General features: G+C 38.0%; 2 protein-coding genes across 2 annotated transcripts; one reads left to right on the top strand and one right to left on the bottom strand.

Moving 5' to 3' along the window:
* Positions 1 to 7,352: 7,352 nt before the first annotated feature.
* Positions 7,353 to 8,560, top strand: LOC149021983 (uncharacterized). The gene is made up of 2 exons (XM_089147513.1): positions 7,353 to 7,727; positions 7,821 to 8,560. The coding sequence occupies exons 1-2, from the start codon at positions 7,409 to 7,411 to the stop codon at positions 8,558 to 8,560; spliced, it is 1,059 nt and encodes a 352-aa protein (XP_089003639.1). The 5' UTR covers positions 7,353 to 7,408.
* On the bottom strand, positions 8,286 to 21,559 carry BGAL8 (beta-galactosidase 8). Its single transcript, XM_089150190.1, has 19 exons — positions 20,833 to 21,559; positions 20,651 to 20,746; positions 20,439 to 20,551; positions 20,276 to 20,342; positions 20,090 to 20,182; positions 19,809 to 19,952; positions 19,509 to 19,597; positions 19,283 to 19,388; positions 19,091 to 19,178; positions 18,780 to 18,898; positions 17,537 to 17,701; positions 13,678 to 13,880; positions 13,481 to 13,590; positions 12,074 to 12,183; positions 11,766 to 11,879; positions 11,287 to 11,388; positions 10,027 to 10,238; positions 9,622 to 9,958; positions 8,286 to 9,520 (listed from the first exon to the last, which is right to left on the bottom strand). Exons 1-19 carry the CDS (start codon positions 21,013 to 21,015, stop codon positions 9,413 to 9,415), a joined length of 2,559 nt encoding a protein of 852 aa, XP_089006316.1. The 5' UTR covers positions 21,016 to 21,559; the 3' UTR covers positions 8,286 to 9,412.
* Positions 21,560 to 22,328: the final 769 nt, after the last annotated feature.

The raw sequence follows: 22,328 nt of genomic DNA, 5'->3' as shown, positions 1-22,328 counted from the left end.
CTCCATCATTCAGCTTTTCACATTTTAGACTTTTTCAGGGTGATGCAATTTTGCTTTTACATCATCCATCCTAGCTTGGAAAGCAAAGCGGCTTGATTTGGAAAGCCTTGAACAAAATATGATTGTTCCTACTATTTAAATTATTAATATATTTATATTCTTCCATTTAGGTAACTAATTAAGTATATGTAGAGTTCTTGTATTCAAATACTTAGCTTGTTTGCTATCTAATAACAAGCATATTTGCTATATATTTGATTAAGTTCTTAGTATATTCTCTTTACTCTAAATATGAAGGTTGTTTTATTATATTCCCTAAAATGTAATTTTTCATTTCTTTTCTTTGTAAAGCCCTATGGCCATTTATCATGGAATGCAATAGAAGAATCATTTAGCTTATATTGAGTTTATTTGGACTTTGAAGAGTCTTTTCTCTTAGCCATGAAGAGCTACTTGTCTCCTAAAGAATTATGCAATCTAGGATCGCCAAAATTGATACAGTGGATTAACAAACAAAAAAAAAAAGGAGGAGGATAAGGGTGTCATTCTTCAAGGGGACAAGTTGCACTTCAAGGCTTTAGATAAAGGACTATTCAAGTCCAAATCAACTCAATATGAGCTAAAGGCCTGTTTGTTTACATGAATCCATACATTTGATTCATGAATGCGAGATTTATATCCGTTTGATTTTGAAAATCTTTGGATTCAAGAAATTTAGAGATTCATCTTTTTACACTAAAAACATGAATCTGTAGATTTACGGATATAACGTGAAATCTAGAGATTTCAACCCTACCATAAAACCACTAAACATTTGTGCATTCACAAAAGCTACCGATAAATCCACAAATTTCATTCCACATATTTAGTTAACCAAACAGTTAATTTTATGAATTATGACTCCATAGATTTAAAATATATAGATTTGAAATTTCTAAATATTTGAAAATTTCTCTAGATAGATTTCAAATATCTAGAGATTTCAAATCTATAGATTTCAATTCTATAGAGTCATAATTTATAAAATTAAATGTTTGGTTGTAGAATGAAATCTGCGGATTCATCCTAAAAAACTATTTGATCGACGTGATTTTTGTGAATGTTCAAATGTATAGTTTTTTTTAAAATCTCTGGATTTCACCATTTACCCATAAATCTACAGATTCACGTTTTTAATGTAAAAATGTGAATCTCTAGATTTCATGATCTAGAGATTTTTACAACCAAACGGGTATGATTCTCATTCATGAACATGTAACCACACAGGCCCTAAATGATTCTTCCATTGCATTCCATGACAAGTGGGCACAATCGCTTATATATAAAGGAAATGAAAATTACATTTTAGGTAATACAATTAAACAACGCCAGCCAACGGGGTTGGTCCAAGGCCTTGGCAAGCAAGATTGATCGAATCCTTGTGGAGCAAAATCCCGGGAGACTCACCCCCCCATCGAACCCGTTATAAACCGGTTGGCAAACCAAAAAAAAAATAAAAACGTTCTCAATTAGGGTAAAAAGAATACACTAATAAATTAATCAATTATATAGCAGAAATGCTAGTTATTTATAAAGGAAGATAGCAAATGGTAATTATTTGAATAGAAGGATTCTACATATACTGGTTACCTAAATGGAAGAATATATATATAAATATACTAATAATCTAAATAGTATGATCCATCACATTTGTCCAAAGCTTTTCAAATCAAGCAGCTTTACTTCCAAGCTTGGATAGAAATGCCAACGCAAGATTGCACAAGGGGTTCATAATCCACAGCTGAACCAGACAAGGTGGATTTTTGGACTATTCTTTGAGGGATAGTTGACTCTAATAGCTTTTTGCAGAATGTTCTGTTGGGTATTCGAAAGGGATAGATCATGTACTTGTTTTTCAGACCCAGATCAAGGAAATCTAGTTCAATGAGCAAGCAGTTCTTGGTCCTCTACCTAGAAGCTGCTCTAAAGCTAGCTTGGCCTTTAGACTCTATGGTTGATAACATAACCTTATCCACATTTTAGAACTGACTTAAGAAGCATGTTTTGGACCTTTGGGGATGACTTCCTTTTAGAAGTTACCAATCTGGCAAATCAAGCGATGTATAGCTCTAGGGATACTAGCTGGAGGGATATATTACTTCTTTTTTTCTTTCTTTTCTTTTCTTTTTAGTGGTAATAGGAAGACTATATATATTACTTAACGAAATTTGTATGTGATTTGAATGAATGAAGTTGTTTTTTTATCATTGAAAAGAAGAAGAAGAAGAAAAAAGGATCTCATCTTGTTTCAGTGTGTCGATGAGGTCAGGAAAGCCTGGTTGTCGAGAGATTTCGCCTAAATCTCAAGGAAATATTAGTTGAGTGTTTCAATGAGTTTTAGGTGGTTTTTGAGTCTAATTTTTTGTATATTGTCTAATTTGAGGCCAATAACTCTATAAGTACAATTGCAGTGTTATGTTTTACTAAAACCTAACACAATTTAATCTTTTTTATTTACACATACTTAGCTGTATGTGGACAAAATTGGACCATGTAGTTTCACAAATCTAAACATGGACATACAAGAAAAACATTGGAATTTTCATTAAAATACAAGAACAAATACTAAATAGTCAAATCTCAATTATAATTCAAAAATTAAAAATTACAAATAATGTTATACGGCACCTTGAAATTCTCAAAACTTCACCAAATTTCTGATATTTCGACGAAATCTCAGTGAGCTTCAAGAAGTTGACTGAATCTCGTCTTGGACAATGTTTTGTCTTGCTAAATTGAGATGACCAACATTTCACAAGTTTTTGAAAAATGGTTATCACATAATGTAATAACTCATGTAATTCTAACCCGAGATCTGTATTGCAGGTCCTAAGTACCCGAAGTTCCAACCAAAAGAAGTTGTGGGCTTTCCGGATTGAAGCCCATGATCCATAAGCCAATGGATCTGGCTATTGATGAAAAACCTAGCATACTGGGAATCCGAAGGAGATTCAATGGAAACCCCAATGGACTTGGAAGGTGGATCTCTAGCTTGAGACAAGTCGAGTTTGAAGATGTCCAAGATCAAGGTAAGGACCCCCCCCCCCCCACATGTTGGTTTAAGTTAGAATGGTGTTGGGGATCAACCGGATGAGCAAAGCACCGGAGTACTAAAAAGTACTTGGGGCGGTTGCTTAAGGCGGTTGATTGACCCAGCCAACCTCCCCAAGCATCAGTCTATTTGCAGGTTTTAAACCCTATTTTGTCCTCGGCCCTTTATAAATAGTCATTCACTACCTAATTTTGTATTATTTTATTCGTGGAGGTTGTTGTAGACAGTTGGGAGACAAAGTAAACGTGGTTGGTGGTGAAGAACTCTCGAATCACACAGAAGACTTGGATCTCACTTGGACTTTCAAATCTTTTAGAGGTTAGTTAAACACAGTCTCTCCTTACTTGATTTTCTTTGTTATTAGAGTGTTGTTCCTTCTTCTAAGATTCTGTAAATGGTGAGTTGGAGTGTTTAGAATCCTTTCCATCAATGATCGCAACTAGATTACACCCAAAGATGGATTTCTATATCCGGATCAACAGTTGATTTTGTCGAATGAGATGTAGTGGATTTTAAATCTTCCTCCTCTGTAATCTAGAACGTGTTGATCTTTCTAGAGTTCTAAGATGAAATTCGGATTTGAATCATCCCAAAATCAGATCTTGGATGAGTGATCAAATTCTGAATTTCGGACTTGAGATTCTGCCCGAGAAGGGGGTAGTCGATTGGCCCAACCAACTGCCCTGAGCAACCGGATGGGTCACAATGGCCATGTCAGTTTGATTTTTGCTCAGTTTTGATCTGAGACTTTAATGAAACTTCTTAACCCTAATCTAGGTGATCTTTGAGGTCTACGGGGGTGGTTTACTTGTGAGGTTTAATACTTTTCTCAATAGTTTTTTTGCGTAGACAAGTAAGGTTACAATTACATATATATATATGATTTAACGTATAATATGACACATTGTTTATTACTTTGAATGTGCAAGAAGTCTTATGACCTGCTGTTTCAATAGTTTAAATTGATTACTTGATAATAAGATGTTGTACATGGATGATGATTAGATGTACCTGAATCATTATTTGATATGGAATGATGTGTTAGTGCAACTATGATTGAGGGTTATCCTTGCTGGGTATTCCTAGATTAGGATATTAGGGACTATGGTATTGGACACTGTTCTCTGATGCCCCTAGCACAATCATGGTTGTTGGACTACATACCTAGGAGGTCTAGAGTGCATGGTTAGATACCCTTACATGTTACTACCCTTTTGGCAAGGTTATTGAAGTCGAATGACTCGTGATGACGGTGACTTGACTTTGTTTCATCCTACAGTGGTACCTAGTCCATGAGGAGACTCAGTGGTCCACTGTTGATCATGCAATGGTAGGGTTGCATATGTTAGGGTTAGGCTCATGGGCATCCACTAAGCAGCTTGAGAGTCGTGAGGGGACATGAGAGCATCCAACCTAACAATATGTGAATGATCATAGGGTTAGGGAATGGAGTCCAACAGAGGTAATCAATCCGTGAGAATTCTCATTCCTAGGTGGAGAATGATAATTAACCGAGTTGGTTGGTGTCATAGGGGAAGTATCTAGACCACCCATAATATGTGATCGTAGGACCTTGCATTGGATTAAAATCCCTAACATACACCAGTACTCATGCCAATGGTTGTGGTGAGAGAGTCTAGACCTAAATCCAACCATGGTTGATTGACGAGAACCGTACCCCTTGCCCGAGATCCCAACAGAAGTAGCCAGTCAAAGTGACGAGACCTACCTAGAAGAGGGATGGTGTTATATCTTAAAGCATGTCTGCCATGTTAGATACTTACATGGTTAGCTGCTAGATGCATCCATACTTATACATATCATCTTTTCTTTATTATATTTATCATGTTTAAGATGTTGATATGTATGTGAGATTGTTGCCTTACTAAGTTCGTAAGAACTCATCCTTTGTAGATTATTTCTATTTTCTTCATATGACTATACTAACGCGGGAGAAGTTCCATATGTCTGGGAGAATCCCCCCCCCCCCCCATGAAAAGACTCTAAAGACGTCAATGGGAAGTGGTGTTGCACAACACGAAGCCTTCTGTGGGTACATAGAGTGCGCTTATAGCACCTATTGACAACAAGAGGATTCAGGTGATTCGCCATTTAGCTAGATCGATGAAGGAGGGTTTCATGACTCTTTTTGTCGAGAAATTAGAAGAGAAAAGCGCCAGCCTCGAGAAAGACCAAAACAATCATTAGACTTTGATATTCTCTCTACTTCCGCTAAAATACCCCTTTTGGACATATTTCTTTTATTCTTTCTCTAGATTATAATTATTTTCTTCAATTATTGGATTGTTCTTTGCTCTTGATTTGGTATTGTGTGCATTAATTATTACTAATGGCTAAACCATAGATCTTGTAACTATGGATTGCACCCACGGGTTGTTAGGCAAGACTAAAACTAGCGGGGGAGATGTGATACATAACCCCATACATTGCACCAAGTCTCATAATCATCTAGTTACATATTTATTTAATTGCATACATATCGTTATTGATCATTATGGTTTAATCAGGTTTATAAATGTATGAGCATTAAATAATTAACTAAAATAATCTAGAATATGCATTCTAAGCAACATAATTAAGAATCAGAAAACTAGCATTATACATCCTAAGTATAATTGTACAACTTAGCATATTATATAATTAAGTAAGCTAACATCCTATACTAGTACACATAAGATAATCACCATATATATGTTTCATGCTTATAGAATCCATCTTGATATGAGGTAATAAGCATAAGATATCTACAATGATAAAACTCAACTAGTGCAAAACCTTTTTTTACAATGGGTTTGCATGTTCTTTGGAAGAGGGGCTCTATATATGTATCAGCTTGTGGTCCACCTCCGTTTGCATGGTGGAACTAAAAAGTTTAATTACTCCTCTATTGACTATTATAAGTTACCTCCAAGGTTAAGATCTTTCAGTTCAATCAAAGCTTTGTATTTTGTAAGCTAGGACAGCATGATTGTGGTGTAAACCTTATTTCACTTCCCAAATTAGTATAACTTGAAACTTTAGATGTTGAGAATGGATTTTAGAGAATAAAAGGCTCATTAGTATTGCATTTGGTAATATCCAAGGAGATCAGTTCTTTAAGTGCTAAGAAATTATCCGTTTATGGAAATGGGCTTTTAATAAATTTATTTTAAAAATACATTCCTATTGGGCCCACAGTTGAAAATTCTAGTTCTTTTTCTTTTCTTTTTTTTTTTTTCTTTTTTTTTTTTTTTTTTTTTTTTTTTTTTTTTGATGTTCATCCTGGCCAGCTTGCGCGCACCTCGATTACATTCTCAGAGAGAGCTTTGTCTTTCGCAAGGTCGAACCCATAACCTCTCCAATTGAGAAGTATGGATCTTACCACTCTACCAACCCTGGAAAATCTAGCTTTCGAAGAAAGGCCTGAAAGCATGGTGAATAGGGTTTACAAGTATGGGCGAGGGTGAGGGTTAGTCTTAACGAGTCTTCAAAATTAACCCATGATTGTAGGGCTCGCAAGCTCCAACCGATGTCCCATGTGCTTCATCAACTCCTCGTAAGTCGTAACTAAGCAAATGGTCTGTGGTTACTTCAAGTGCAGGTCAACCTCATTTCACTGTTCATTTAAAATTCATCTGAAGCCCTGGATAGCCAGAGATAGACACCCTTTGATGCTATCTTTCTATGCCGCACTACTCGGCAAGTTGAAGGTGGTCAAAACAAAAGAAATCAACTACTCTACGCAGATCATCTTCTTCAAATCAGGTTAACAAAAACCCTTTTTCGTATTAAAGCATTCATGGGTAGCTAGCAAACGAGAAAGTACTTTACCCAGATCATCGTACGTATACTTTTATAGCCATTACTTAGGGTCTTAAACCTGGTTACAGTATTCAAGGGGAGAAAATAAACTAAGAGGGCGTCTTTAATTACCCAAATCATATAATAGGATATATGGAGAGCTAGCTAACAATCAAGGAAGAGTATCTTTACCTAGATCACTAGCATTGGATTTCATTATCAAAGTCTGAAACCACCCACCAAAGCAATTATTTTATCAGTTTTAAGTCTTAAACCTACCCAATCCACCTATACATTTTAGCATTTAGGCATATAGAAGAAAGTTTACTCCAAATTAGTCAACTACTCAACCCAAACTAGAAGGAAGTTGAAAGAATACAGAAGACACCATGCAGATTTATGAGAAGCCTTTTGTTTGTAGGAGAAGGAATGAACGTGGAATGGGCCTATAAAAGACCCCTTTCAGCTCTTCTACCTTCACCACCCTGACCTTTCCATCTTTTATCCAAGGCAAAGATGGGCAGGAAAGAGTCGTTTCTAACAGTCTGTTTCCTTCTTCTGTTTATCTCCATGGAGATTGCCTTTGCCGATAGCAAAGGTAGCAGCAATGGCAAAAGCAACAGCACCAAAGATGACAAGAAAGACAAGGCCACAAATTACAAGGAACTGTCCAAGGGAAAGAATGGACAAGAAAGAGCTCTTTGCCAGGGATCTGGAAAGTGCTATCAAAAGACCCTGCAATGCCCCTCTGAGTGCCCTACCAGGAAGCCCAAGAAGAACAAGAAGGCGAAGGGATGCTACATCAACTGTAACAAGTGTGAGACCACTTGCAAGTGTAAGTTCTATCATTTCCCTCCTTTCTTATTCTTCAACTACTACTGCTACTGGTCTTTTTCAGATACTTAAAAAAGGATTTACTTGTTGACAGATAGGAAAGCCAAATGCAATGGATATGGATCCATCTGTTATGACCCCAGGTTTGTTGGAGGAGACGGTGTGATGTTCTATTTCCATGGTGCCACCGGTGGCAATTTCGCTCTTGTTTCAGATAATGATCTTCAGATCAATGCCCACTTCATCGGTTCCCGACCCACTGGGAGGACAAGAGACTTCACCTGGGTCCAAGCCCTCGCCGTCATGTTTGATTCCCACACACTTGTACTTGCTGCTAAGCGAGTTTCTCGTTGGGATGACAGCGTTGATGCGCTTGTCGTTCACTGGGATGGAGAAACAGTTCAGTTACCGGCTGATGAAGTAGCCGAATGGCGGAGTAGTGACGCTGACAGGGAAGTCATCATCGAAAGGACTGATGAAACCAACAGTGTCAGGGTCACAGTTGCTGGGTTGGTAGAGATGGATGTGAAGGTCACACCCATTGGAGCAGAGGAGAACCGTGTTCATAACTATCAGTTGCCACCAAACGATGCCTTCGCCCACTTAGAAACCCAGTTCAGGTTCAAGAGCTTGTCTGAGCGAGTTGAGGGAGTACTGGGTCAGACTTACAGGCAAGACTATGTTTCCCCTGTCAAGATTGGGGTCCCCATGCCAATGATGGGAGGAGAAGACAAGTACCGCACTCTCTCCCTCCTTTCACCAGTTTGCAAACTTTGCAGGTTCAACGAACTTTCTTCAGCAAACACTGTCCTTAAGCAGGTAGTTCAGTATTGATGGAGAAGGGAACTGTTCTTTTTCCCAGAATTTGGTTTCTTATTTCTTACAGTAAATTATAAGCATTAATAGCTTATAGTCTTCAATTACATTTCAATTACATAGACGTTTCTGTGATTGATATGTGAATAAGGGCTGCCAAAATTTGCCCAAAGATATGTTTTCATGTGTTTCCCAAATATTTGTTATATTAATTTCATGGTCATTGTCTACTTTTAAGTCTACGGAATGGATAAAGCAGATTTCCAGGATGAGAGATCCATTTTTTTTTTTTTTTTTTTTTTAATGAATTTCCAGCCGCCATGAGTCATGCCCAGAATCGTAAGCAATTGGGATGATCAAAAACCAAAAAACATACAACAGCTTGGTACCCGTTATAATCTCATTTTCTTTTAAATGAGAAGAAGAAAGGATTAAGCACTTCGAGCCAATTGCTGGATTGCATGATCAACTTGCGCTCCTGGAAGCAAATAGATCTATACCCTGCTTTGCTATTTGACCATCAACTGGGGTCAAACACTTTCAGGCTAAGCAGTCATGCAACCCAGCAAGAAGCTTCAGCTCCATGTCTAGACATGCTAAGAGGATGCCTCATAGATTTGAGATAAGCATGTCATAATATTGTAAATCTTAAAACAATTTACGAATGACCTATTACCAGAAAATGCGGCAAACAAGGCCCTTTGACAGTCATACTTTGGGGCTCTCTCCTTGAAAGCAAAGAAGATTCCATTACCATTTTTCCTTTCTTGTATAGAGTTCCTCCACATTCATTTGCAGTGAAGGAATTTATTGTATTCTACAGTTTCTGGGACCTATGCTTTGATTACAAACCAAACCCAGAACAATGCTTCATGAACAAACGGCTTCAACTGCAAGGCTCTTTGTTACTCCTACACATGGATCACCAAATGTGTCTATTGATACTCCAAGGCTGCAACTTTTTGATCCAACGCAGGCCTGACAAAATTTACACCATAAGCATAAAACACCAATGGGATTGTGACAAGATTAAAGAAGAGCTAACAGCACAGCAGTTAGATCAAAGCAACACTTCATACCTCCTGGACAATGCCAAGAACCTTGGCGCTGGTGCACCGACCATGTCTAAAACGACCGCAAGTCCCTGAAGGAGTCCCAAAACTCGCAAACCTGATTGAAGAAATAACCTGATTAGGAAATGGGCACTCAAGCTGAAGCATAGGCCCTGATTTCTTGTCTGATGTTTGAGCTAAGCTCCATCTATCAACAGGGGATGGATGTGACTCTGAAATGTGCGAGCACAAGCTCTCGGTCTGTCTTGTCTGAAATGATAACTGTGTAGGATCCCCACCCATCTCCTCAAACATCACCAGAGTATTGCCACTTGGTTGGACCCAGGAACGTGGCACGTGATACCTGAGACATAAACAAGATTAGTTAATACACGATAAATTTTAGTATGGCAGAGGTGTGATACAACTTACAGTTTCTGAGATGCAGCACCGCAGTTCTTGAGGCATTTACTTGAGCTGTAAGGCCCTCTGTAGTCACAAGACTTGGTACAACCACCCTGGGGGGAGAGATTAGTTGGCCAATAGCGTCCAATGCTCTGCCCATTCACCCAAGCCTCACCCTTCCCCATTCCCGTGAAGTCAAGTGCAATTGGGCCATTGCCATCAGGGGCATCAAAGCTGGTCTGAAATTAGAATCATGCCATATATGATTAATATATAGAATTTCACATGTATTATCCACAGTCGCCACTATATTCCTGTAGTTGCTTCAGGCTATTCCTCTCAATATTGTTGCCTATTGGCTGACGGTAGCTGATTCTTCCTTTCTTATCGCCCCTCACCCACCCCTTTAGGTAAAGGAATTGTTGGAAAGCCACCCAACTGTGCAGCATATTGACACGGCTTTTGGTCTTCTACTACACCAACTATGCCAGCACTTAGCACTTCACTAGTACTAAGTCGGCCTATAATGCTTCTAAGAAAGTTGGGAAGAGAAGATAGGAAGACTGCAAGAGAGATTAAAAGAATGGTTTTCTAATTAACTGTGGAACTCACTTAAAGTCAAGGGACTCACTTGCTTGGCGCCTCATCAAAACGAGACAATCCTATTTATAGGCACCTCAATGTACAATGAATGGTTAAAGTTACACAACTGTCCTCCATCCAATGATGCAGAATATTCTAGGTAGAAAATATTCTTCCAAAGGTCCTGGATATTTCTAAACTAGGATACTAGATTCTAAATATTTACAACAGACCTATATATTTCCAGAAACTATCTAGTCTTCCCCACAATCGTAGGTCCTTCTACATGGGCCAACCTTAGTCCAATATGCATCTTCATGGGCTAGACCTAGTGGGCCTTGCCAGCTAAGCCCGTGGGCCTTGTTGTCTAAGCCTGTGAGCATTGAGAGTTAGGCATGGGCCTTCCATGCTAGGCCCATGCCCACTATTTGGGTGGCCTGTAACAATATGCTGCTCCTGACCCCAGATATGGGCTTACCAAATGACAGTTGCGTCCCCCCGGAAAGCCAGAAATGACCGGGGTGAGGCAGTCATTCCATACAGCCCTATGCGTGGGTGCAGGCACAGCATGTGCTGCACAATTGGGTGCCATTTTGCATTCCGAGAAGAAATAATAAGTTCATAAAAAATACTAAGTGATCACTTCCATCAAGAAAAGATACAAATAGCAAAGGAGAGGAAATGGAGCTGTAAACTGTGACATACCTTGTACCATATCAACGGCTGGTTTTTTGGTAAACTAGACTGTGAAATCCACTGTGAAGAAGTTCCCGCAGAAAAACCTAATTCTTCACCCTTTAGTCCAATCTGTGAAAACTGAATATTAGAGAGCAGAGAGTAGTAGTTTCCTTATAGTGCTTCAAAAATAAATAAATATTTATTTATTTTTAGGATTTATTTATGAGTATATATATATATACCGCAAAAGAAACAGTCACAAGCGCCCTTAATTTTGCCTAATATTATTTGCTTGTTTAGGATTTAAGAATAGGAAATTTATTTCTTAAACATGACAATCTTAAGAATTATAAGAAACTTTAGTGGAGGTATTTCTACTTCAGATGCATAGGAGGTCAATAAAACATCTGATGTGCGAGCAGAAGCTTAGTAGGCTATTCAAATTCAAATTAGACATGTACACATGATAGGCATGCAGATGACAGAAGACTGTAAAAGAGTTAGACCTGATATGCCCATTGGCTTGAGGATAGATCAGTACTAGCACCACCTTTGGAGGCTTTCAGATTGACTGGACCAGTAACCCCAGCACCTTGCAAGTCATAGAATGCTCCATAATTCTGAAACAAATATACAAAACTTAATACGGATTTATAGCTTTTCTATGGAATTTATGAATGATAGAACTTATTCATCTCATGGATGGAAGATTTGCTAATTGTAGAGATGACAAATAAACACAAACAGAAATAGCTCTTGAGAAACATGCAAGATGGAGAATCATCAAGTTCACTGACAAGGGGAAAACCTAGACCTGCAGTCCAACTGTCAAGCTCAGGAGGTCAATGGTGTTCTTCCCCTGCACAAGTGTAATTGGCGTCTCTAAAGTGACCTTTGCATTGCCACTGTTGCCTGTCCCACTCCCTATTAAATTAGGCAAAAACATAATAATTTGCGTTAACACCAAATGCCTAAAACCAAAAATTGCTCAAGCACAATTCATCCAGAACAATATGGAAAAATAGTTAGATAGTCAACTATGTTTAAAAAGACTTCTTAGATAGTCAATTATGTTTGAAAACTTCTACCTTTTATCTCTTTTTAAGTCACTTGGCAAGAATTGTTTTCTTCCCCTCCCCCCCCCCCCCCCAAAAAAAAAAAAAGCATGAACCAGGAGAAAACTTAGGTGCCTAAGAGAAAGGAGTAATGGGTGTTTAACAGCCACAAAACTGTGATGGTTGAATTTTCTGAAGGAAAAAATCAAAACAGGCCGAGGTTGCAAGAAATTTCTTTTCACATGAGAAAGGAATTATCCTTGTAAAATATTTATAATCCTTGGTTTGTCGGAGATTTTTATGAACCATATCAAAGGGCTTTTGCTGCATTTAGCCTACATCAGCAATATTTTGTTGAACCTAAACCATCTAAGGAGGGATTCTGGCTTTAAAAAAGAACAGAAGTTGTTTTATTGTTCTAAGTACATGTATTGTGCTCTTCATAAAGGTTTTAGACTCTGAATCAGGAACAGAACTGATCAAAGAGGATCCCAATACAATTCATCCTGTATCCAATCAGGAATTGAGAACCTAAGCTAATTTAAGGTGAAAATACAATCAATACAGAATTGAGAATTGGCCTATGAATTGGTCCAATTTAGATGGATTATAAAGAAAATGGCTAGGAATAGGCCAGTTCTGTCAATTTGATTCCATGTTTCTATTGGCCATTTTCCATCTGTAACCTTAGCTTATCTAGTTTCTCTCCAAATGTAATATGATGCATCTCTTGATCACCCCAATAACACCCAATATCGATAATTAAATCCTTGGATGGACTTGTGCCCTAGATATATCCTAATATATAAAGATTACTGGAAGAACAAAAAATATGTTCTCCTAATAGATATAACATGGAATAACATGATAAGAGTTTTGCAGAATTGATTCATGGTGTTCCTCATATTCATTTGGAAGAGACCTGTTGTCTGGCAAGATTCTACTAGCATTCACAAACCTCCTAAAACGTGGCAAATAGAATTCATAAGAAAAACAAAATCCTGTGAATCCTTAACCACCTTGTCCATGATCAAAAAAGATTTCTAAAGACAACAGGAAGTTTTTCAAATACATGTTCCTTGTTGGAAAATGTACAGTTGAAATCCCCAAATATGTATTATATGAATGGGACACAAACCATATCTTCACATCATTATTGACATCACCTGCAAGTTTTCCATTAATGAAGGCATGAAGAGCATGACCAAGTGATTCCACATGAAGAACAGATTGAGTTCCATTTTGAAGGAATGGTTCATTTCCTTGGATTTCAACACTGGGAAAGAAAACACAACCACAGAAGGAAATGTTAGATAAGAATCAGGTGATTTCTTAGAGAGCAGAAAAGAAGAATATTGTCTACCTTAATGAATACCACAAGTAATCACTAGAATCAGCTGTGGTATTAATTTGCTCCAATAATCCAGAATTTGTGACTGCCTTCGAACTTGAGATACCAACAGGTTCATTAATCCAACTCCATCCAGACTCAAACGTGTTAGAAGAATCAATAGTATCGCTTGAGGGAAGACGACTGAACCTTGAACTCACAACCTGGGAATTGACCTGTTACATAAAACCACCCATCCAATTTTAAAATAACTTACCAGTTTCAGTTTCTTTTTTCTTTTTTTTTTTTTTTTTTTTTTTTTTGGGGGGGGGGGGGAGAGGGGGTAGGAGGCAAATATAACTCTCACTTTTAGTACTTAATTCTTATGAAATATTATGAAATTTCTTCTTCTTCTTCTTCTTCTTCTTCTTCTTTTTTTTTTCTTTTTTTTTTTTTTTTTTTTTTTTCTCTATATCAACTTTTAACTTTCGAAGGTGCATGTGCCACTTAAGTCCTTTGGAAGGGGCAGCAACTGCTCAATAGAATGAGTTGAACCCAAAGAGGTAACACCATAAGATATCAAAGAACGCATGTCCCATACAGTGAAAAATTAAAGGGCATGTTCAGTTTTTCCTTTTTGTCCCCTGGTTATAAATTGGAAAATATTTACCAAAAGTTTTACTAGTTACAGTTACTAATGTAGCTAAAAAATGTGGACTAAGTTGTTAACTTGGATTCATGCCAAATTACTTATCCAGAAAATGTTTGAAGAATAAATAGTTTAGAACTATTAATTTTATCTCACTGATAAAATTGATTTGGTTTACAGAAGTATTATCCTGATTCTATTGTAAAGCTTGGCATGTTCGAAATGTAAACAGATGAAGCTAATGATACATAAATTTTAGAAGAAAATGAAGAAGGTCAAGAATAAGAATAAACACAGACAAGCTAATCACAAACTGAAAATCCTGATTTCATTGTAAAATTTGCCATGTTTGAAATGTAAACAAACGAAGCTAATAATGTATAAATTTTGGAAGTGAAAAAGATCAAGGATAAGAATAAAGACAGTTAAGCTAATTGCAAACTGAAACCAACAGATACCAAACTGGTTGCATGCTTTGAGTGATAAGGATTCTTGGACATACAGCATTCATTTCATGACATCTTCTGAAGTTGCACAACAAGAATGTTCAAGGGATCAAAACCAAGAACTAAAGTTGGTAGGAAGGGGAGAGAGTAATGCCAATGTTTGGGAAGGAACGATTGTTAAAAATAATAGTGAATTCTTGTTGTCACAAAGGTCTGCCATTTTCAAAATGTCATGGAGTATCTATTCTGCAATGTGGACAGAGGATATGGCCAGATTGACCATTGGATAGAGAGGATGTTCCTAGATTAGTCACATGTCTAATTCATCCAAAATTACCCTTCTGTATTGGCAAAACATCCATGTGTGTCATGAATTTGTACCAGTTCTCTAGACATTACTGTGTACTCTCCTTCTTCTAAGCAGGAACAGACAGATTAGAATGACAAACATGTGAAAATGGATGACTCAGATTTGTCTTGTGATTTTCAGAAACATTGCCTTTCACTGTTACATGGATAACTGCCTTCACAATCATCATGAGCAGGGAGGTGGGCTAATAATATTGATTGGGATTAATTTTATTTATAGGTTAACTCCCAATTCATGGCATTGGTTACCATTGTGGGTTCCTAAAGGTCAGAACATTCTATGGGCACCTTAAAGGTCATCCATGGCCATCCCTAGTGATGCAGTCATAGTGTCTAATTGGGTCAACTGGTCCTCAAAAGACTTTGTTTTGGCCAATAGTTGGGTTCTATCGACCTTTTGTGAATTGGCCTAATTTATAAGTCCATAAAGTAGGGGTAATGATAGTACACTGAGACAAGTATTTAGGAATATTTAATTTTTAACAACTATTTTATTTAAGTCTAGTATTGGAGCAGTGATCTTAATTAAGATTTGACGGTGAATCCTAGTTGGAAGTCCAAGCTTTAGTTCAAGTCCTTCTTCTATTTTGAGTCTCTTTGAGTGGTTAGGAGTCCTTTTATTAAAAATGGATTGAATCCTCACCTGCAACCTTGGACTAGGATACTTTGCAGTTGCAATCATCCATTTAAAACCTATGAAACCCCATCTCAGATTCATCTCAGGAAACCTTAAAATTTCACCAAGCCAAATACAACCATCAACACCTTACCAATAAAAATTTGTCAAGAATTTTCCCCTCCCCTAGCTGGAAATTCAATCCAAATCCCCTGTCTTAACTCCACTTCTTGAACATAGGTTCCATTGTTCTTCAGTTTCACAAATCCCTAATCATAAATTACCAAATCTTCAATTCCAACAATATTTAACCTTCCACGAAACCCTAAACTTCCGTCAATAGACTGCTGTAATTACTTGATATAACCATTACCAGCAAACCATAAGTCCTTTTAAACTAACTTTATTTTGATCTACCCAAGCTTACCAAAAGTAACAAACATCATGCCTTTTCCCAACTAAATGGGGTTTGCATCTACCCAGGCTTACCAATTCATCCCATATTCTATCCTGGATATTGGCTCTTAGTTGATTTCCTATCAATCTGGCACTACATCACCCAGTTTTGACCCGAAATTTCTTGACCTAATCAAACTTATCAGTTCATCCTGGATCTTAAGCATTGGCTTGTACTAATCTAGAACTACATCATTAAGGTGACACATAGAAGTGTAATTTAACCTACTGTTTCATCTTGGATCTTAAGCATTGGCTTGTACTAATCTAGAACTACATCGTTAAGGTGACACATAGAAGTGTAATTTAACCTACTGTTTCATCCTGGATCTTAAGCATTGGCTTCTACTAATCTAGAACTACATCGGTAAGGTGACACATAGAAGTGTAATTTAACCTACTGGGTACTACATAATACTGGTTGGTCCACTACATTGTTTTTCATCTTGTCCCCAACACTTCAGATACTAGTAACTTTATATAAATGATCCTAATATTCTAAATTTCTAATGCACCTGACAGGTGGCTGTGTTATGTGATTATGCCCAACTTGAAAAAAGATAAATAGTTATATTCTAGACTTGGTTCAGCTTCCAAGTTTGACCTTAACTAGAACACATTCTCGTGGATCGATCCACTGCAAGAGGCAGAACTGATCACAAAACAACTGGGGGAATTGGGTGGGTGTGCATTATAACATGGACTGAAGATGCACCAAGCCTCAGAGGGTAATAATTATCCACTCCAGCTCGCCAAAAACTTCCAAATAGAGTCAGATGACTGTGGTGACCTATTATGGATCAGCGTGGGGGTAAGCCTGACTCCATAGCAGCTACTCAGATGGTTACTGATGTGGACAAGTGTATGTCATCTTGCGAGGGCCATGTGCTTTCACAAAGACACCAGTGGTTCAATTCTCAAGCTGATATGGACAATGAGGACAACCCTGAGATGTTCAGTTCCGATATGATGATGGTGACAGTGGGGGAAATGCACAAGAGGCTTGAGTTTTAGCTTGAATCGAAGTCAGGCACTTCACAGGCAAGACCCATACTCATGCCAAATAGAATATAAGATTAACATAGACAGAAAAGGAGCACAAAAGATTTCAAACACTAGTTTCTAACAAAACTAACCCTGTTAGGAATGTAGCATTGGTGCCAGTCATTATTGTTCCTAAGCAAAGCCTCCATGCATATGTATACTAAAAAAATCTGAACAGATTATGCATCTGCCTGCAAACCTTGCATATCTTCTAACTAAAGATAGTACAACCTATATTGCTTAATGCTTGGAAGAGGTGAGGAGAAATCAGAAAGAGTACTATATGTTTATAAATTTGCTCCTGGTACAAACCTGTGCAGTATTGAGTACGACATTCTTGCAGTCAGGAAGGATGCTCACAGACCATGCAGGCAAATGGTATGAATTACCATTGAAATTCACAGTTGCACCAGATTGTGTACCCACATTGGCAAGAAAAGCAGCACATGACCCAGACCCTGTTTTATAAACATGAGCCTGAAAGAGAAACATATTCATGTTATATATACAAAGTAACAAAAGATAAAAAGCTACTCATATGCAATGTAACATTTTTGAATTTGAAAGAAGCTTTTTTCCCCATATTTCTGTAATGCCTGGTCCTCCAATCAAATCAAAATAAGATAAAGATGATGGGTACAAATGCTTCATAATCTCTATCTAATGGTTATCATTCAAGCCCTAGTTTTAAGGAAGAAAATGATTTACTTAAAACAACCGATCCAGAACCCTATATTTCTCCATTCATTCTATTTATTCTCTCATGGATTTCCTCTTTTATTTCTATTTTCTCTTTTTTTTTCCCAATCAGGTATCATCCCTCTCAAAATTCACCCCCCCCCCCCCCCCAAAATTTTAAAAAAAACCCAAATTTTAAAAAAAACCACCAAAAAAAAAAAAAAAAAAAAATGAGGGGGACAAGGGGGGCCCCCCCCCCCCCCCATATATTGCCCCCTCCAGCAACCGGCCCGCCCCGCTCATAGGGGATGCATTTTGAATAGGAAGAGAAAGGGCCCCGCGGGGGGCCTCCAACAGGAAAACAAGGGCCAGGTACATAATAGGCCTTCGGTGACTCTTTGTTCCATCATATACACCAGTAGGTCAATCGAATAAAACAAGTATAAGCAGCAGATTAACCTTTCATGATGTGAATGGGGGAACTTCATGAAAAAGCAGATCCCACCAACTTCCTCACACATGTTCTATAGATCATTCACCATCAGCCCTTGACCATCAAATACTGACTACTCAAATGGATCTTTAAAGATATTAGGAAAAAGAGAAGAATGTGGTATTCGACATTTGATGACAAAGTAATAAGCATGTAATGGAAATCCTGTGAGAACTTCATTTATATACGCATGGATATATGCTGATGCATCATGTATGCACAAGCACACACACTGCAATCTCTAGGACTACCCTTTCTATCTTCATCTCATACCCCCTTCTCAATTGGGAAATACGATATGGTATATTCAAATAACCTATCAAGGAGGACAACTAAGCATTATCACTCATCAATATAAATAAGTGAGCTATGGAATTTCCATACCTCCAAGTTTGGACCAAGAGAAGTGAATGTCGGATCAGTGGCTACCAGTGCTCCTTCACAAAGTTTGATGGCCTTGTGCAAATCTTTAAGGTGGCCCCACTTCGGTTGTCTAACAACACCTGCAACACTCTTGTAAAAATGAAAAGTTCTACAACTAAAAAGGATACTTTATCTAAAGATCATTTGGCAACACAGGAAAATACTGGCAGTGCTTTAAAACCATAGCATGAAAGGCATGAAAACCATTTCCATTTTGTTGTACAGCGAAACATATCACATGTGAATTATCAAATAGGGATGTTAGACTTTACCATATTCATCAATTGGAGCATCATAATCATAGCTAGTGGCAATAAAAGGTCCACCAGTAGATCGACCAAAGTTGGTCCCACCATGGTACTGTTCAAGAGAAACAAAAAATGCAATTTCCAAAATAATTATGCATCAAAAACCTTCAGTACAAATGCTAGGGTAACATAAAATACCCAATACAAAGGCAATACCATGTAGTAATTTTGGAAAGTTCCACCACGTTGGAAAAAGCGTGCCACAGCAAATGCAAGGTCCTCCACTGGTCTGTATGGCACAGCACCACCAAAGGAAAGAAACCTAGTGTCCCACATATTTAAAGAGGTCACATGTGGAACTTGTGAAATTCCAGCAAAGATCTGAAAAATGTAAAAAAGAAACTAAATTTGATTTAAGAATTGACCTAAGCAAGCAACTTACCAACCACTCCAATTTTCAGTCCACATCTTAGGTTTCTTGTCAGAGTTTGGAGTAAATGAATCACAGTAAAACCCATTGCATGTGTTGATCTGTCAGATTATACAGGATTGTTAACATCAATGAGTAAGTATTAGGGGCTTGCAAGTAGTTACATAAAGGATATAACATTAATTATACGCCAGATTTGTTAATTTAGATGGAGACTGAAAACAGAACTAGCAAGAACTATATTCCTGCTTTGTAAATTCAGATACTTATTCTGAAAAATAAATTTAGATGAGGGAGGGAAATACAACTCACTACTGAATCTGGAGCATCCGCCTGCTGGCACATCACCCAGGGAACCCCTGTATTTAAAGACGTAGCCATGGCTGCTGCCCAACTGACATAGGGTTTGGCAGCAGAACCATAGCCGCTCTGGATGTTTCCATACTCATTTTCAATCTAATATAAAACAGAAAACTACTTCAATGACCTTTAAAGGAAAGAATTCACTCCAAATGCAGTAAGATTTCCAGCAGAGAGAGACCACAACAGGTAAGGGTCACAGAACCAGCTAAAGTAAGAAAATATGCATCAACCTGCGACAAGATGATGGGTCCGCCTTGGGATGCATACAGTTTCTCCTGTTTCATCATATCCACAATTTTGGCCGTGAACCTCTGCATCTGGGTCTGTGAAAGGAGATAGAAAAGCATATAAGAATGTCATAATTTAGAAGTGAAAATGGTTCACAAGGGAATACAGGGAAAGGGGTCATTGACAACTTTGAATGGCTCATTGTCAGTTCTGAACTTGATTCCAGGAATGAAATGCAACCAAAGAGGAAAGCCTCTGCAACAATTATAAACGAACAAAATCAAAAACACGAACCCTTGATTGATTTAGAAGAAACGCACTAGTAATTAATAAACAGAGTCATAGAATTACCCATAATTCCATTCTGCGCAGACGTAAGGGCCAATGCGCAGATGAACATAAAGACCAGCTTCAGCAACTGTCTTCACGAACTTGACCAGATCCTTTCTCCCTTCGAAGTCGTACTGAAGAAGAGCAACCAAGCAGACAACATTAGATAGAAGAACACAGTAAAAGCACCTGGCTGCGAATGGAAGAAGAGAATAGAAGAGCAGAGAGGCAACCTGATTCTGAACAGGTTCGTGCAAATCCCAGAACACGTAAGTCTCAATAACATCCAAACCTCCATCCTTGGATTTCTGAATGAGGTCCGGCCACATCTGCGGGGAAACATTTTGTTTACACAGAGAACAGCAAGAAGAAAACCCATGAAAGAAGACATGGTTGAGCTTAATTTAGTGTCTACCTCAGGTGTGCTGCGAGGATAATGTATAGAACCAGAGATTAAGACCCTCCGGTTACCACCGATCACCAGCGCACGGTGATCATAGGAGACAGTAGCCGCAAGCGTCGACAAAACTGCCGGAAAGAGAAGCACAAGAGACACAACCCAGCCATTTCTGCAACTACTACTTCTACTACCATTCATGGCGAATACAATTTTTCTTTATTGATTTCTTGAGTGCTTCTCTGTATTTGAGGTTTAGTTGTTAGTTCTCATATTAAATACGATTATGTGAAAGCCATTACAGGGAAGACGAAAACAGGAAAGAGAAGAGGAGTAGGTGGGTTAGTCATTGATGAGATGATGCTTTAGTGTTGCGTAGCCGCTTAAGTCGAAGAACCAAACAAGGAAGGCAAAAAAGCTTCATCTGAAGGTCATTAACAAATAGTATAGTGGGAATCAAGAAGAGTAGAAGCAAGGACACGCCAAACCCACAAGCTTTCCTGCTTTACCTTCTTCCCCTACCATCTCCATTACCCAATTCTCTCTTTCTTCCTATCTCAAACACACACATACACAGAGGATAGCAAAGACGGAAAAGTGTAACAAGCGTTCATCTACCTTGCTTTGTTTTCTTGGTTTAGTTTGCCTACTCTACCCAGTGTGGCCACGTTTGTGGAATCTCTTGAATTGCGAGAGCTGTTAACAGGGATGTCGGTGCTATCTATGATTTGGGTTACACTTCCGAAGATTATCTGAAATGTGAAATCTATTTTTCTTCGCCAGAAGGTGGTGGTCCTGTGGATGACAGAGCATTTCTGTCCTTTTCTTGGGTTATAATTTCTTGATTTTCATGAATAACCGCTCAAATGATTCAAACTTACAGTATTGCATCCGTGAATTCGCCGATTCGAATCGGACAAAATTGTTGTCTAGTTTAGAAACCTGAGAATTGAAAACTAGAACAGTACAAATTTTTATTCAATTTGGAACTTGAATTGGCATAACTCGGCCGATTTAAGAACCAGATTTTCAAATGATTGGCCTTAAAATTTGTTTGTGGAAGAAACGCGGAAAGCAGAAACTTTCAAGTCAATAAGGACGACACGTGAACTGGTATTGTTCACTGAAGGTGAAGGTGACAGTAAACGCACACGAATTGAAAAGATTTAAATGTGTGGATTCGGATTTATTAGGCTTAGAGAGATCAGTGGTGGAAGTGGAACAGTCCACGGAGTCCACGAACAAAGGTCCACCAGCTGAGCTCATGATATTAAAGTGCTCCTGCACCGCCCTTGCTTTTAACCTTATATCCACGCCACACTGGAACTCTCATTAAGAAATTAAATTATAATTAAAATAATAAAAATGTCATAAAAAAAATTACTAAATATATGAGATAATTAATTATGGTTGCACCCTATTCTATAGCTCTGCACCCCCAAAAAAACAAAAAAACCTTATTCTTGTCATTTGGATCCCAATGAGATAAATAAATATTAATAAATTTCAGAATA

The sequence above is a fragment of the Hakea prostrata genome, chromosome 3, assembly GCF_041222555.1.
Source record: "Hakea prostrata isolate BN-2017 chromosome 3, UWA_Hpros_2, whole genome shotgun sequence".
Taxonomy (NCBI): domain Eukaryota; kingdom Viridiplantae; phylum Streptophyta; class Magnoliopsida; order Proteales; family Proteaceae; genus Hakea; species Hakea prostrata.
Note: the sequence above shows the minus strand (reverse complement) of the source record. Positions and strands in the feature narration are given on the sequence as shown.